This window comes from Oncorhynchus clarkii, chromosome 21 (assembly GCF_045791955.1).
Source record: "Oncorhynchus clarkii lewisi isolate Uvic-CL-2024 chromosome 21, UVic_Ocla_1.0, whole genome shotgun sequence".
NCBI lineage: Eukaryota > Metazoa > Chordata > Actinopteri > Salmoniformes > Salmonidae > Oncorhynchus > Oncorhynchus clarkii.
Window position 1 is genome coordinate 29,371,625 of NC_092167.1, and position 17,372 is coordinate 29,388,996.

At 42.2% G+C, this 17,372-nt stretch overlaps 2 protein-coding genes across 2 annotated transcripts in view; one reads left to right on the top strand and one right to left on the bottom strand.

The window, feature by feature from the left end:
* The first annotated feature begins 3,576 nt into the window (after window positions 1-3,576).
* On the top strand, window positions 3,577-10,245 carry LOC139378840 (calcium-binding protein 2-like). Its single transcript, XM_071121381.1, has 8 exons — window positions 3,577-3,882; window positions 4,357-4,437; window positions 4,829-4,961; window positions 8,497-8,527; window positions 8,884-9,027; window positions 9,118-9,227; window positions 9,456-9,603; window positions 9,901-10,245. Exons 2-8 carry the CDS (start codon window positions 4,358-4,360, stop codon window positions 9,927-9,929), a joined length of 675 nt encoding a protein of 224 aa, XP_070977482.1. The 5' UTR covers window positions 3,577-3,882; window position 4,357; the 3' UTR covers window positions 9,930-10,245.
* Window positions 10,246-11,641: 1,396 nt separating this feature from the next.
* LOC139378839 (tudor domain containing 7 b) overlaps window positions 11,642-17,372 on the bottom strand; it is a 29,749-nt gene continuing 24,018 nt past the window's right edge. Inside the window, exons 16-19 of the mRNA XM_071121379.1 lie at window positions 17,091-17,308; window positions 16,691-16,874; window positions 16,302-16,462; window positions 11,642-15,048 (exon numbers count right to left, since the gene is read on the bottom strand). Of these exons, the coding sequence (XP_070977480.1) occupies window positions 14,828-15,048; window positions 16,302-16,462; window positions 16,691-16,874; window positions 17,091-17,308 (784 nt within the window). The 3' untranslated portion in view covers window positions 11,642-14,827. The remainder of the gene's footprint in view (window positions 15,049-16,301; window positions 16,463-16,690; window positions 16,875-17,090; window positions 17,309-17,372) is intronic.

Genomic DNA, 17,372 nt, shown 5'->3' on the forward strand with positions numbered 1-17,372 from the left:
CACGCACGCACGCATGCACACGCGTACACACGAGAAAATGTGTCAATCCAAATGTATTACGCGTTATCCAAATCTAAGAATGTTTAACACTTGCATAGACCTATTGATACAATTTATAATTCCAATTCCTATATAGCCTATAGGCCTAGCCATTGCATCATTTGAACATTTCCACAGTGTCTCCTGCATGTCTTTTGCCAAAACTAAACTCTGTCACATCATAGGAAACATCAGCGTTTCCCTTTCCTCTTCTATATCAGCCCGGAGTTAACACTTACTATAGTCTGCTGTAGGTTTAGAGTCCAACTGACTGAAAATAATGACCCAAACTTTCCATTAGTATCTGTAGTATTAAATGTGGTTTCAATCACTTTTCGCACTACTAAGAATTGTGTAACCTATGAAATGCGGACACAAAGCAAACATAAAAACACACAATAATAGCCCATAACACAATAACAAAATATGTAATCAATGCAACATAATACTTAAAAAATGTCTAAGCTACTTAAAAAAAAAAAGATTTTTATGAAATAAATACTTTGTGATATGCATGTTTTCTTTCTGAAAAAGTCGCGTGTTTAGTTCTGCTGTTTACCAGGAAATATTAACCTACCTTAAAAAAATAGAACACGTGGTAGATATCAATTATGACATCAGGGTTCCATCATAATTGAGTTCTATGATGTATCCGAATTTTCACATGATTCCCTGGGAAACAGAACCAAACATTAGACTGGAATGCATTTTTCACCAAATATATGCACATCATTTCATAACTCAAACATTACTTTCAATGAGCAGAGGTGTGTGAGTTACAATGACATCCAAACTTTTTCAATCCCCCATCCTTCACCAAGAAATGGATCTACGAAGTGGTAAGACTACAAACTGTTAAATTATTAAAATATTGTGAATGTATTTCCATAAAAGGTTTACTATAAAGAAGGTTTATTTGCTTGAATGTGTCTTTTTCTCTGTAATTTACAAATAAGTCAGCATACATTTCCAAGTACTGGCTTGATGACCCAAATGGCACCCTATTCCCTATGCAGTGCACAACTTTTGACCAGGGATAGGGTTCTGTTCAAAAGTAGTGTACTATGTGGCGAACAGTGTTCAATTTCTCTAGTCACAAGTAGTGCACTTTGTAGGGAATAGGGTGCAACTTCTCTGGTCTAAAGTAGTGGACTATGTAGGGAATAGGCTGCTGCTTTGGACATTAACCTTTACTTCTGTCTGTCTTCCCTCCACAGTGTATTTTGATGAGGTATTTAGCATTGAGGAGCATGACCAGCCGTCTGGCAGGGCCAAATGGTGCTACTCCATACCCGATGACCCTGAGGCAAACCTGGGAGGCACCTCTAGAGTCCCCGACCACCTCCAGGCTGGTTTCCTCTACCATGTCTCCGTCCTCCAGAATCTGACTGAGGGAACAGACGACAAGGGCTTCCAGAGCTACCAATGTGGCCTGTGTCGGCTGCCCCTTTCCAGCCTTGCTTCCCTCCAGGCCCACCTCTTGGTCAGCTGGACCCACAGCACAGGCTGTAACCGCCTCTACAGTGACATGATCAGGCTGTGTCCGTCTCCTCCTCCTCCATTGGTGCATGTATCTGAGGAGCCATCACCGTCTTCCCCCAGCCATGTCCACAATAACCAGCAGGACCAGGAGGCTGATAGGGCCTGTCATCTCTACTCCATCCCCAATGACCTTGAGGCGAAACTGGTATCGCGGCGAGGCAGATGCACTGACCACCTCCAGGCCGACTTCGTCCGCTATGTCTCCAGCCAGGTCTATGTGTGTTGTATGTGTGTGTTGTGTGTGTATAGTGTATGTGTGTGGAGGAAGGGGGATAATTGAGCAGAAGACACATTTCTGTTGTTTACTGAAATATATGGACAATAAAGTTGTATTGTATTTTATTGTAGGCCTCCAATAACAGTCCAGGCTACCACCGGGGCTACCAGGGCTCTGAGGGCTACCAGTGTGCCCTGTGTCAGCTGCCCTTCCCAAGCCTGGCATGCCTCCAGGCCCACCTTCTAGACAGCTGGGAAGACAGGCAGGCCTGTAGTTTCCTCTACAGCCAGATGATCAGGCGTTGTCCCTCTCCTCCTCCTCCTATGGTGGTGAAACCAGTGCTGCGCATCACTGACTCCTCCTGCTCATCCACTGTTTCAGTCACAAAGAAACTTCCAAGACGCCATGCAGAGCACCTTCATCCATACTTGCCTTCCACTTCATCATCCTCAGTCTCAGCCACTGTGGCATCTTCATCATCCAGGCACCATGAGCATGTACTGTCTCCAGTCCTGCCTACCTCCTCCTCCTCGACCTCAGCCATACCCTCGAGAAAGAGAAGGAGAGACAACGACGTGAGCTCGAGAGGGGCCCCCAGGAGCCCCAGCCTCCACCCCAGCTCTAGCACTTTGTCTCGGGGAGACGAGAGCCAGCAGGCTGGCTCCTCCTTGATGAGACCCATGGATAACCTCCAGAGCTACCTCCCTCAGCCCTACTGTTCCCAGCCCAGCCACAGTACTCTGTCTTGGGGGGAGGAGAGCCATCAGCCAGGCCCCAGCAAGAGACACAGAAAGCTGGAAGCCACCACACAGGGATACCCTGGACCCAACTGCACAGCAAGCAGGCGAACTACGTGCAAGACAAAGTGCAAGATGCTACAGAGGAAAGCCCTTGTGTATCCTCATGAAGTTGGCCCTAGCGATATGCCCAGGGCTAGACCTACTTTGTGAAGATGAATAGGTCATTAAGTAATGTTTTTTTTTGGTTCTGGTGTGTTTTCAGTCCACTGTTGACTTGTTTTTTACTTAAGTGTGCATGACTATTATCTATGTAAGGTTTGGGTCAATTCAATTCCAATTTTTTCTTATAGGAGGCAATGACGAAAATGTGATTTGATTCAGGAATTTCTGTTTAATTCCTCAATATCTATGCACCATTTTGGTACCATGTAGTTATGAATTGGGGTTAGAAATAAGGAATACCTGTTGATATCATGTTATTTCATGATAAATGCTACACTCTTAGGACAGCCAAAGAACCCTTTTGGAACCCTTTTTTCTAAGAGTGTAGTTGTAAACACTATACGAAATAGTACCGTAAAATAAAGTTACCACATAGCCTATTTATGCGAATCCTATATAAAAACAAAAAATCTCCATGCATTTATTTGCTCTGCATTTGATGAATTTAAATAAAATTTAAAAGAAACATCATACATTTTTTTTGTGCTTTGTTTTGTTTAACCAAATAAATGAGTTGTATTTGCAGTTTTCAGAATCAGAAATGAAACAGAAATACCATACGTTCAAAATACTTTTTACACGTCTAATTGGGTGCCCAATACTGTACCCCAAATAATAGCCTTGACAACGCTATTAACTATCACTAACGTCAAACTACAAATACACTTAAAAAAAATAATGATAGCTACCCAATACAATAATACCCTTGACAATACACTTTGTTTATAATTTGTGTCTCACACACACACACACACACACACACACACACACACACACACACACACACACACACACACACACACACACACACACACACACACACACACACACACACACACACACACACACACACACACACACTCACACACACACACGGTGTGACTGACTGTGTGCGTGCTAGTGTGTGTGTGAGAGAGCCACGGTCAGTCACACTGTGTTAAGTGTGGTGTTTAGCTTTCTGACCTAGACACATTTAGCCAGGTAATCACCTGGTAATGCTCTTTGATGGATGGGGGGATAGACAGAGGGAGGGAGAGAGAGAAGGAGGGGAGGTATGAAGGTTGAGGAGAGCAAGTGGACCCAGTCCTGTCATTCACAGTACTGCAGGAGGACCAGCTAAAGGTAAGGACATTTTCTGTCTGTAATATTTGCATTAAATAGGGAGTGGAAGTGACTTTTCCTTACAGATTGGCTGATTACCTACACCTTGACTGTGTATGTGTGCATGTCCCTAAAGTAGGTTACAGTAAAAATATATATATACATTGTAATATACACCGGATAGGTGCAGTGAATTGTGTTGTTTTACAAGGTCAGCCATAACACCCCTGGAGCAAATTAGGGTTAAGTGCTTTGCTCAAGGGCACATCCAATTTGTCACTTTGCTCGCTCAGTTATTCAAACCAGCGACCTTTCAGTTACTGGCCAAACGCTCTAACCACTATGCTACCTATTTTCACAGTGTGTTGGGTATGCTTTGCAAACCGTGACACCTGGCAATATCAGTTTCTGAGAATGTAGCTATCAACACACACGCACGCACGCACGCACACACGCACACACACACACACTCATCTATGTATTCATTTTATTCAGGATGTCTAAGACCCCGTCCACCACGTCTGCAGCCTCTGTAACGTCTGCAGCCTCTGTAACCTCTGTAACCTCTACAGACAGGTAAGGTCAACGTCTACTTTTGAGACTGGAGAACTCGATTGACCATGATGGGCACAATAGAGTTATTGAGAGACATTGGCGCCGTACACAGTCAGTTTGAACAAGTGATATTGTTGACTCAATGGTTGTGATTTACCTGACGTGTTTGTGATGCCCTAAAATATCGACAAAACCGTCAAGCGGCGTCTCCACAATACTTGTATGAATATTTTTTGTGCAGAAAAACTCTATTGTATCACAACTATTAGTTATAAAACTTGAACATGTACGAAGCCATTGAGAGATGATCCTATGTGTGTGGCGTCGCCACGTTTATTAAGGTGTCAAGATAGCTCTTGCCAATGTCTCCAATATTGTGAACACCTGGTGCCTCTTGGCTCATGTTCTGTAGCAAAGGTGGCAAATCCCGGAAGACTTCGTCCTCGGGTTCGGAGTCGGCTCCCAAGAAGGTGTCTAAGAAAGAGCAGAAGAGGAAAGACATGGAGAAGATACACACCACCCTGCTCAGCAGCGTGTTTGGAGCGGTACGCGCGCACACACACACAGTTTTTATTGAAACTTCATTTAACTAGGCAAGTCAGTTAAGAACAAATTCTTTTTTTACAATGATGGGCTACACCGGCCGAACCCGGACGACCCTGGGCCAATTGTGCACCACCCTATGGGACTCCCAATCACAGCCGGTTGTTATACAGCCTGGATTCGAACCAGGGTGTCTGTAGTGATGCCTCTAGCATTGAGATGCAGTGCTTTAGACAGCTGCGCCGCTCGGGAGCCCACACACACACACATTAAAGTTACTTTCACCTCTGACCTCTGAGCTATAACCCTCAGTAGCGACATGCTAGGCTAACAACAGTCCGGTGTTTTTTTTCTTCACACGGGGACATTGATATGCATGCAAAGGAATGAGAAGTCATAGAAGCTACAACGTTAGCTAAGCTCCTGATCTTTGCATGCTGTGTGTGTGAGTGGGTGCCTGTGCATTCGTGCCTGCCTATCTGTTTGCCTACCTGCGTGTGCCGGCGTGTGTGTGCCTTCCTGCCTGCATTTGTGTGTGTAGGTAATAACTCTCTAAGCCACGCACGCACGCGCACGCACACACACACACACACACGCGCACACACACACACACACACACACACCTTAGTTATCCTCTCCAACTAATCCTTATAGACACAGCAGTATTATTAGATCCTTAGTGTGGCTCAGCGTCACCATTCATTAGGATTAAAGGGTAGAAGCTGCCGGAAGAGCATCGAACACAAAGGGAAAGTTGTATGATTGTTTTAGGAACTTGTTTTGTTTGGGATATTTGTAAACGTTTAGACCCACCAGTGACCGGTGTGATATTGATGTCTGGTGTTTAATGAACAGTTTCTACTTTTCTTACTTTGTTTCTTGACACTGTAAAACTTAGCTTGGAGACATTGATTTAGGATAGAATAATTCGGACTAGAACTTAAACTAGATCATATTGAGCATGCAGTGTGTGTAGGCTATGCGTGTAAAAACAACACGCTGGGGCGGCAGGTAGCCTAGTAATTAGAGCGTTGGGCCAGTAACCGAAAGGTTGCTGAATTGAATCCCTGAGCTGACAAGGTAAAAATCTGCCATTCTGCTCCTGAACAAGGCAGTAAACCCGCGGTTCGTAGGTCGGCATAGTAAATAAGAATTTGTTCTTAACTGACCTGCCTAGTTAAACAAATAAAAAACACACGTGTGAATGAGGTTGACCGGTGTCCCAAACAAACAGAATAGAAACCATAACGATTTAATCCACCATGATCAGGAAACATCCCCACCCAACTTCCTACCACACCAGATCGACCTGATCCAAAAACTTCCAACCTCCTCTTACACAACTGTGTAAATCTCAAATCGCCTGTGCTAAACTTCCATCCAAAAGTACCTGCATTTGACTCTTTAAGGTGAACCCCCTCCAGTATATCTGGATCCAAACACTATAATATTACTCAAAAGGCAGACAGTGTTGTTTCTCTATGGCAGCTCCCTCCCTCTTAAGCTTGGCCATTCTCGGGCCATGGAAACCCATTTCATGAAGCTCCCGACGAACAGTTCTTGGATGACATTGCTTTCAGAGGCAGTTTGGAACTATGTACAGTGCCTTGCGAAAGTATTCGGCCCCTTGAACTTTGCGACCTTTTGCCACATTTCAGGCTTCAAACATAAAGATATAAAACTGTATTTTTTTGTGAAGAATCAACAACAAGTGGAACACAATCATGAAATGGAACGACATTTATTGGATATTTCAAACTTTTTTAACAAATCAAAAACTGAAAAATTGGGCGTGCAAAATTATTCAGCCCCTTTACTTTCAGTGCAGCAAACTCTCTCCAGAAGTTCAGTGAGGATCTCTGAATGATCCAATGTTGACCTAAATGACTAATGATGATAAATACAATCCACCTGTGTGTAATCAAGTCTCCGTATAAATGCACCTGCACTGTGATAGTCTCAGAGGTCCGTTAAAAGTGCAGAGAGCATCATGAAGAACAAGGAACACACCAGGCAGGTCCGAGATACTGTTGTGAAGAAGTTTAAAGCCGGATTTGGATACAAAAAGATTTCCCAAGCTTTAAACATCCCAAGGAGCACTGTGCAAGCAATAATATTGAAATGGAAGGAGTATCAGACCACTGCAAATCTTCCAAGACCTGGCCGTCCCTCTAAACTTTCAGCTCATACAAGGAGAAGACTGATCAGAGATGCAGCCAAGAGGCCCATGATCACTCTGGATGAACTGCAGAGATCTACAGCTGAGGTGGGAGACTCTGTCCATAGGACAACAATTAGTCGTATATTGCACAAATCTGGCCTTTATGGAAGAGTGGCAAGAAGAAAGCCATTTCTTAAAGATATCCATAAAAAGTGTTGTTTAAAGTTTGCCACAAGCCACCTGGGAGACACACCAAACATGTGGAAGAAGGTGCTCTGGTCAGATGAAACCAAAATTGAACTTTTTGGCAACAATGCAAAACGTTATGTTTGGCGTAAAAGCAACACAGCTGAACACAACATCCCCACTGTCAAACATGGTGGTGGCAGCATCATGGTTTGGGCCTGCTTTTCTTCAGCAGGGACAGGGAAGATGGTTAAAATTGATGGGAGATTTGTCTTCCAACAAGACAATGATCCAAAACATAAAGCAAAATCTACAATGGAATGGTTCAAAAATAAACATATCCAGGTGTTAGAATGGCCAAGTCAAAGTCCAGACCCGAATCCAATCGAGAATCTGTGGAAAGAACTGAAAACTGCTGTTCACAAATGCTCTCCATCCAATCTCACTGAGCTCGAGCTGTTTTGCAAGGAGGAATGGGAAACAATGTCAGTCTCTCGATGTGCAAAACTGATAGAGACATACCTCAAGCGACTTACAGCTGTAATCGCAGCAAAAGGTGGCGCTACAAAGTATTAACTTAAGGGGGCTGAATAATTTTGCACGCCCAATTTTTCAGTTTTTGATTTGTTAAAAAAGTTTGAAATATCCAATAAATGTTGTTCCATTTCATGATTGTGTCCCACTTGTTGTTGATTCTTCACAAAAAAATACAGTTTTATATCTTTATGTTTGAAGCCTGAAATGTGGCAAAAGGTCGCAAAGTTCAAGGGGGCCGAATACTTTCGCAAGGCACTGTAATGAGTGTTGCGACCAAGGATATACGATTTTTACATACCACACGCTTCAGCACTCGGCGGTCCCATTCTGTGAGTTTGTGTGGCCTATCACTTTGCGGCTGAGCCGTTGTTGCTCCTAGACTTTTCCACTTCACAATAACAGCACTTACAGTTTCCAGGGCATCTCTAGCAGGGCAGAAATTTGATGAACTGACTTGTTGAAAGTCACTGAGCTCTTCAGTAAGTCCATTCTACTGCCAATGTTCCTCTATGGAGAATGCATGGCTGGGTGCTCGATTTTGTACACCTGTCAGCAGCGGGTGTGGCTGAAATAGCCAAATCCACTAATTTTAGGGGGTGTCCACATACTTTTGTTTATATAGTGTCTCTCCTTTGCACGTTGTCTTCCTTTAGGAGAGGGAGATGGCCCAAGCAGAGTTGGATGGTGAGTCTTCTTATCACAGTGATATTGCACATACAATAGAATGCTTACTTACAGTAGATTGAGTAGTTGCACAACTTATTACACTAAACCAGTGTTACTCAAGTTAGGATTCAGACAGGCATTATATTTGTGAAAAGTAGGTAGCTTTGAATCATCCATAGAAATAGTTTGACTAGATTGGGGATAAGCCCCTCAGACCACGGCAATTTGACGGTATATTCATGGGTACACTCAATATGGCAGCCAGGCCCACCCATCACGGAACGTTGACTTGAATGGCGATGTCCTTTCTGGTAATTCTATTTCTATGGTGTCATCATCACCTTCTGACCTCTAACCTTTAACCTTTGGCACAGAGCTGGACTTTGCCTTCAAGGAGTTTGACTACGACTGTGACGGCTACCTGAACTACAAGGACGTAGCTGAGTGCATGAGGACCATGGGCTACATGCCCACTGAGATGGAGCTGCTGGAGATAGTGCAACAGATCAAAATGAGGAGTATGTCCATTTTAAGCTATTTTCATTTAAATGTGCCTATTGTCCAGTTCCTACCTGTGTCCTGACTGTTGATTGGCTGTCTCTCTTCAGTGGGCGGTCTGATGGACTTTGACGATTTCTGTGAGCTGATGGGTCCCAGGATAATGGGAGAGACAGCAGACATGCTGGGGCTGAAAGAGCTCAGGTCCGCCTTCTCACAGGTAGGAGACTGACACGGAGCCAAAGAGACTGAAATTGAGTGAATGATCATAAAACACAGGCCTACAAACACAGACATTATGGCCCTACACAAACTCTCATTAAAATCTCCCAGCTTCTTCATTATTGTTAGGCTCTCAGCCAATATGAACTCCCATGTTCACTTAATCCCCCACATTCTCTCCTCCTCAACATCCCTCCATCATAACTTTCCCCTCTCCTCCTATCAGTTTGACCAGGACTGTGATGGGAAGATCAGCCAGGATGAGATGAAGGAGGCGGTGAAGAGTCTACTGGGGGAGAAACTGAAGAAAGGAGAGCTGGAAGAGATACTCAAAGAGATAGACATCAACGGAGACGGAAGCATCGACTTTGATGGTAAGGAGATAACTGTGCATAGACATACACACACATGTAAGGTCACACACCCATGGAGGAAACACTCACAAACATGCAGAAACAGGTCAACACACAAACACACACAGAAGTAAGATCACACACACACACACACACACACACACACACACACACACACACACACACACACACACACACACACACACACACACACACACACACACACACACACACACACACACACACACACACAACTATCTAATGCAGTGGTGCCCATACATTTTGTAGCCTCTCTCATTTCCCTCTCTTGCCTTCCAGAGTTTGTCATGATTTTGTCCATTCGGTAAGTGCTGGAAGACCTGAGAGGATGCTATCATTTGTGTGTATGATCAGCTTTACGGATGAGATGTACTCCTCCATTTCCTCACTGCTCCTTTTCTCCCCTCTCCGGTTCTCTTCTCTTCTGTTCTCTCCTCTATACTCTGTCACTGAGAAAATAAATATGGTGTACAATGGGCAAGATCATATTCGAAAATGTATTTGGATTAATCCGTTTGTAGACACTGATTGGCTGTATGACATCTAAATAAGATACCATTTTGATATTTTAATAAAGAATTAGAATTTCAGAATTACAACCTAGGACTTTTGAAAAACACATTTTTTTGTATAATTTTTTACAGTCAGTTAGGATGACCACTTAATAATGTGAAATGTCAGAATAATAGTAGAGAATGATTTATTTCATATTTTATATCTTTCATCACATTCCCAGTGGGTCAGAAGTTTAAATACACTTAATTAGTATTTGGAAGCATTGCCTTTAAATTGTTTAACTTGAGTCAAACGTTTCGAGTAGCCTTCCACAAGCTTCCCACAATAAGTTGGGTGAATTTTGGACCATTCCTCCTGACAGAGCTGGTGTAACTGAGTCAGGTTTGTAGGCCTCCTTGCTCGCACACGCTTTTTCAGTTCTGCCCACAATATTTCTATAGGATTGAGGTCAGGGCTTTGTGATGGCCAATCCAATACTTTGACTTTTTTGTCCTTAAGCCATTTTGCCACAACTTTGGAAGTATGCTTGGGGTCATTGTCCATTTGGAAGACCCACAACATGATGCTGCCACCAAGGTGCATCACGGTTGGGATGGTGTTCTTCGGCTTGCAAGCCTCCCCCTTTTTCCTGCAAACATAATGATGGTCATTATGGCCAAACAGTTCTATTTTTGTTTCATCAGGCCAGAAGACATTTCTCCAAAAAGTACAATCTTTGTCCCCATGTGCAGTTGCAAACCATAATCTGTCTTTTTTATGGCGGTTTTGGAGCAGTGGCTTCTTCCTTGCTGAGTGGCCTTTCAGGTTATGTCGATATAGGACTTGTTTTACTGTGGATATAGATACTTTTGTACCTGTTTCCTCCAGAATCTTCACAACGTTCTTTGCTGTTTTTCTGGGATTGATTTGCACTTTTGGCACCAAAGTACGTTCATCTCTAGGAGAAAGAACGCATCTCCTTCCTGAGCGGTATGACAGCTGCGTGGTCCCATGATGTTAATACTTGCGTACTATTGTTTGTACAGATGAACGTGGTACCTTCAGGAGTTTGGAAATTGCAACCAAGGATGAACCAGACTTGTGGAGGTCTTGACTGATTTCTTTTGATTTTCCCATGATGTCAAGCAAAGGTAGACCTTGAAATACATCCACAGGTACGCCTTCAATTGACTCAAATTATGTAAATTAGCCTATGAGAAGCTTCTAAAGCCATGACATCATTTTCTGGAATTTTCCAAGCTGTTTTAAAGGTACTGTCAACTTAGTGTATGTAAACTTCTGACCCACTGGAATTGTGATACTGTGAATTATAAGTAAAATAATCTGTCTGTAAACAATTGTTGGAAAAATTACTTGTGTCATGCACAAAGTAGATGTCCTAACCAACTTGCCAAAGCTATAGTTTGTTAACAAGACAATTGTGGAGTGGTTGAAAAATGAGTTTTAATGACTCCAACCTAAGCCCGTAACCTTTACTATGCAAATAACTTGACAAATTTGAAACTCCTTTTTTTAGAACTTTATTCCTAAAATGTTGTACATACTGTATGTAATTAACCAAGGCTAAATGTTAGGTTAACAAAATGAAAATAAAATAACCCTTAAGCAAAGGAAATATAGCCTGGTCCCAGATCTGTTTGTACTGTTTAGCCAACTCCATTAGCAAATGTAGCAATAGAATTGGCAAGACAGCACAAACATATCTGGGACCAGGCGAGAGTACTCCCAGCTAGAACATAACGTTCTGAGAACCATATGTTTCTTTAGAGCTTAGTGAGAGCGTGGTTGTCCTATGGTTATTCTTCATACAACCTTCCCACAACTTTCTGGGAATGGTGCAGGATAGTTGCTTGGCTTTGGAACATTCTCAGCACGTTTAAGGAACTTGACAAAAATGTTATTTTCTTGGTATTTCATTACCTTAACAAAACATTTCAGAACATGAACAGAACATGGCTCCATTTAATTAAAATGTTGGTAATGTTCTAGGAACATTCTCCAACTGGTTTAACATTGGGAATGTTCTCAAATAGTTCATAGAATGTTAAGGAACAACGTTCTCATGTGGGAATTTCAGTACTTCAGCATAACATTTCCTTCATGTTTACTTATGGTTCTATTTAAAGTCATGGTCCTCAAATTGCTCAGAGAACGTGAAGAAACAACGTTCTCCTGTGGGAATTTCAGTACTTCATTGTAACATTTTCTACAGGTTTCCTCATGGTTCTATATAAAAGTAATGTCTCAGAACATTCAGAGAACATTAAGAAACAATGTTCTGTGGAAATGTAATAAACCTTTAGTAACATTCAGAGAAAGTTCTAATAATGTTATTTAAAAACACATACATTTCATTCTTAGCATCAACAAAACCCTCTCTGTTCTCTATCTTGTTAAGTGTGTTCAGGTGTGTTTGCCGTGGCCACTAATTGGCCACACCTAAACTTAATGAGTGCTTGTTTCCTTTGAAATGGGGTCTTTTGAATTGACTAAAATGAACAGCTTGAAAAAAACAAACATGGCATGCTAGTTTCATCCTGGTGGCGCAGAAGACTAATTCCATGGATAGAGAACAGAAGATCATTGGTTAAAATCTCACTGACGCCGTGTCACAATATATATATTTTTCTCTTCCCATGTGTGCTATCTGTGCTTAGAGTTTAAAACAGTTAAACTAAGCTAGCAGTGTTATTAAACGTCTTATTGAAACATTCAGTGAAAGTTTGAAGTTATTCCTTATTTAATTACCTTCAAATAATCTATAATTTACGTTATCAGAACATCAATAAACCCTCAGAGAAAAACTTTCAGTGAACCATAGTAAAACGTTCGCAGAACCTTCCTGCAACCTAAAAATGGACTTTCACCCAACAGGCAAAATGTTCACCTCCGTTCTTTGAACGTTAGAAAACATCCAGTTTTACCGGTCAGAAAACGTATGGTTTCGTTCCCAGAACCAACGGGAAAACAAAAACGTACGTTCCCACAACTTCCAAGGAACGAAATGTGCTAGCTGGGCTGTAATTATTCTGTTTTCAGTAAAACTCCAACGATCCCGTCACTCCAACAGTAAAGCAGAGAGAGTATTGTCAGGTAAACACAACTACCGGTTAGCATATTTTGTATTATATATCAAATTATGTGCACGCAATTCAGCACAATTTCCAACATAACATATCAGGGCCAGGAGCTTTTCCCGACCTAGATGACATGACCAGAAAAAAAAACTTTGGGCCCTATGGTACAGTAATATCCTAATACTGTAGCTAGGGCCCCCAAAGATGTTCTCGGTCAGGTCACGTGTTCACTCAAAACTCCTGGTCTAAGAATACTGTATCTGCAGAAAGTCTTGTTGTCCGACACAAAATCACAAAAATCAATGAATTAAAAATAAATAAATTAAAACCAACGTTTTTAAAACCGAGCTAAGTCACATGAGTGGGAAATAGAAATAAGAAATAACAATGGCTTCTTTGCATCATCAATTCACTAGAGGGATTGTCTTAAAGTGATAGTTCAGTGATTTTAACGTATTTCCTTATCCAGGTTTCCTTACCTTGAAAGCGGTCTATGGACAAAATAATTGTCGAACTATCCCTTTAAACTATGTTTTGTAAACCTTGATGACGTCAGATTCAAATAAACAGGCCTGGGTACAGTAAAGGCCTTCATACTGGAACTCTGTGTCTCAATTAACAACCGTCTCTGACAAGTGGAGTAAAATACTTTTTGTGCGTTGCTGATCGATAATGTATCACATAATGTATCACATATACCTTTTATATTAGATTCCCATGAACAGACCTTGGTCAAGTTAGCCTGGCTATAACAGACCGAATGCGGCACTAACTATTGTTGTTCACCTTTCAATCTAGTTTAACCAGGCTATTGGTAAAGGCCTTTAAACCAACCACAGTCTCTTACAAGTTGAGTTAAATACTTTTTGTGCATTGTTGATCGATAATGCAGCTAATGCACCACATATACATTTCCATAGCTTGTATAGCCAGAGTAGAAATTCTTTATATAGACACTGTAGCCTAATGAAAGCCACTAGCCATAGGTGAGTTTCCAAAATCCTTTGTAGCTAATGTTGACTGCTATTTTTTTCCCACAACCTGGACAAGAGAGAGAAACAGATATCTCAATGTTTTCCAGTTAAGGAACGGAATTTGTCAAATGAAGCACTTTGCTGTTCAACAAGTGGTGTGAGTCTGGGTTGTCCAGAGAAACAAAGTACTGTACCATGTTATTAGCTACGGAGGCTTTGGGAAACCCATCCCGTAACGAGACTAGATGTTCAACAGTTCCCTATGACAACTCCTCTGTGTGGCAAAGCTGTAAGGTAAGTCAGCACGAGGGTGATATTATTGAGCTTTTGATGAAAATATCATGCCATGCTGCTGCGAGTGTGTTTCATTGTCACTGTGTCACCCCACTCTCAAACACAAAATGACAAGTCTAAGTGACATATCTCTAAACCATCTCCCAATGGTCTCCCATAGCAACCCCAACAAGCGTTCTGGTTTCTCATAGCAACGCCCGCAGCAAAGTCCAGCATCCAACTACACTTAGGTATCCAAAACAAATGTGTATATATATTTTTTTTACATTTGTTTTGTATAGACCTACCTAGTTGTTCCTGCCATAACCAGCACTATAGATGCACTGTTGTGCACAGTTTATCCAACTACACTTCTTTGGTGAGTTCGTCTGTGAACTCAGCCATGATGTCATGCACCCAGATGTCCCTCTCCTCCTGCGAGGTGTCGACCAGGAAGACGGTCAACTTCCTGTCCCAGGGGTGATGCGCTTCCTGTACGGCCTCCAGCTGGGCCACCAACGGCTTCTTCTCTACGTGGTTCCGGAACACGATGGAAGCCTCCTCTGACCACTGCCTCGGCTTCACTCCTATTGGTGGAGTGAGAACGTCACATAGACTTACACCAAAATAATGAATACTGTACATCAGCATTGAATGCTGAAAACGATTAATATTCTAGAAATAAACAAGCGTTATAACAAAAGGGACAAGAAAGTACCTTATAATTTCATAAAATGGAAAGGCATTTCTCCAGTCAATGGCCGTGTCCGAAATCTGTGTTGCCTACTACTTACTAAAACTACATAATGTGTACTATTCTTACTACATAGTATTTAGAACGTAATGTTTAGTAAAAACGTATGTCGTAAGCAACAAATATGAACATACTACTCATCCATAATGAGAAGGCATCATCTATTGCGCAATCGTGCTTGTTCTCCGCCATTCATACATTTCTGTGGAGCGTGTCCCCTATTCTGATTATCAGCTATTGTCAAACACACGTGGGTGTGAAAAGACGATTCTCTTCTTCAATAGTGTGCAGCGAATTTTACAAGATGGAAATCCGACATCTTGGCATTTAAAGCACACAAAATGTTCTACATTTCACATACTATAAAACTTTCTTATATCCAAACAGCCTACTATTTAGAATGCAAGTATGGGTATTCGGACACGACCAATGTCTATCGTTGCCACCAGAGGTCTCCCTTCTCCAAGGTTTTGAATTCATGGAATTATCAGGACGTTAAGGAGATTAAAGATCCAATGCAAAACATTTTTTTTCTCAATATCAAATAATTTCTGGGTAGCAATTAAGTACCTTACTGTGATTGTTTCAATTAAAATTGTAAAGAAGGAACAAAAATAGCATTTCTCAATCAAGAATTTGGCTAGGATTGTCAGGGAGTGGGGAGGGAAAAACTGAAAACCAGCTTTTATAGGCAGATAGGTTTGGAACTCTCTTTCTTATTGGTCGATTAACTCATTTACCGCAGGCTGAAACATCAGTCTTTTAAAACAACTCTTACACTAAAAGAGCATCATCATGAGTTTCACAATTTCACAATATTATTCCAATCTCATAGTATGGAAATATATATAAAATATAGGAAAGTCATGTTTTTGACTGCACTGGGCCTTTAAAGCCCATGTGACAAACTTCTAAGTGAGGGTAGGGATGTAGCAAATGGAACCCATTTTGAGGGACATAACTATTTTTCTAACATGTGCCAATAACAAGAACCACTTGTTGTAGATTACTTTGCTATGTTGAGGTGAATAGCAAAATCTAAAGTACATAATATGGTTGCCGGGAGGGCAACACTTCCTTAGTTACCTGCGAGTTGTGCAGTGATGCCCTGGAATGGCAGCTGTCTGAACTCCTGGATTAGTGGGCGAAGCTGGGTGCAGCTGACCAGCTCGTGTTTACCGTAGTCCAGCTCATAGACAGACACCAGGCCGTTGGTCAACACCCCCTTCACCAGCACACGGTGCCAACTGGGAGGGCACCGAGAGAGGTCAGAGGTTAGAGTTCAACTAATCAAGTTCATTCAAGCCCGGGGGGGACCAAATAATCTAGATGGCTAATCAAATTATTGAATGCGGTCAGACTATCCTACTAGAAGCCCTACCCAAATCCCTCATACACACTTGAAATATACAGTGCCCACACATACTCCCAAGACACATTCCCAGCCTTTCCCACCCACTCCTCCCTCTTCTCACTTGTTCTCCACCTTAGCAGCGTATATCTGATTCTTCTCCACTTTGAGAGGCTTCTCCTCTGTTTTATTATAGTACAGGATCATCTCTCCCATCAGAACTACCAGCTTGTACATGTCTCTCCAGGGTTGCAGTACAAAGTGACCCGGGTGGCAGGCCACGGACACATAGATATCCATGTTGTGACCTGCAGAAGAGGCATAGATACGGAGAGTTTGGACATGAAGGTTTCAGCACTATGACGCATAGATTGTTTTGTGGCATCGATCTTTTTAAATCAACGAACGGGAACAACAGACGACGAGGTTGGAAACAGCTTTGCGCAAAACACAAGTACTTTCATTTTCAGATTAAAAAAATAAACATTATGAAGCATGTAAATATGTAAATATATGTCTCTGACCTGCAGGAGGGAGGTCCAGCAGCGGGGGTAGCTTAATAGGGGCGGTGGTTGAGGGAGGTGGGGGAGTTCCAGGAGGGGTGCCTGTACCCCCCGTTGGCCTGGGTCCCGAGCCAGAGTGGGCGCGTCGTAGCTGGGGCTTGGTCCCATTGGAGCTGGGAGTGGTTGTGGTTGTGGAGGTGAGGGTGGCAGTGGAGTTACAGATGGAGGTCTTGGAAGGGCTGTGATAACACAACATCTACTTTATTGTCAATTGTCACTAAAATTTGTATTTTTCCATTATCC

Excerpts from the sequence above, each read along its gene's own strand:
- LOC139378840 (XM_071121381.1), top strand. The coding sequence starts at position 4,358 with ATGTCTAAGACCCCGTCCACCACGTCTGCAGCCTCTGTAACGTCTGCA. Across the intron at positions 4,438-4,828 it reads TCTGTAACCTCTACAGACAG|CAAAGGTGGCAAATCCCGGA; the intron begins GTAAGGTCAACG and ends CATGTTCTGTAG. Across the intron at positions 4,962-8,496 it reads TCAGCAGCGTGTTTGGAGCG|GAGAGGGAGATGGCCCAAGC; the intron begins GTACGCGCGCAC and ends GTCTTCCTTTAG.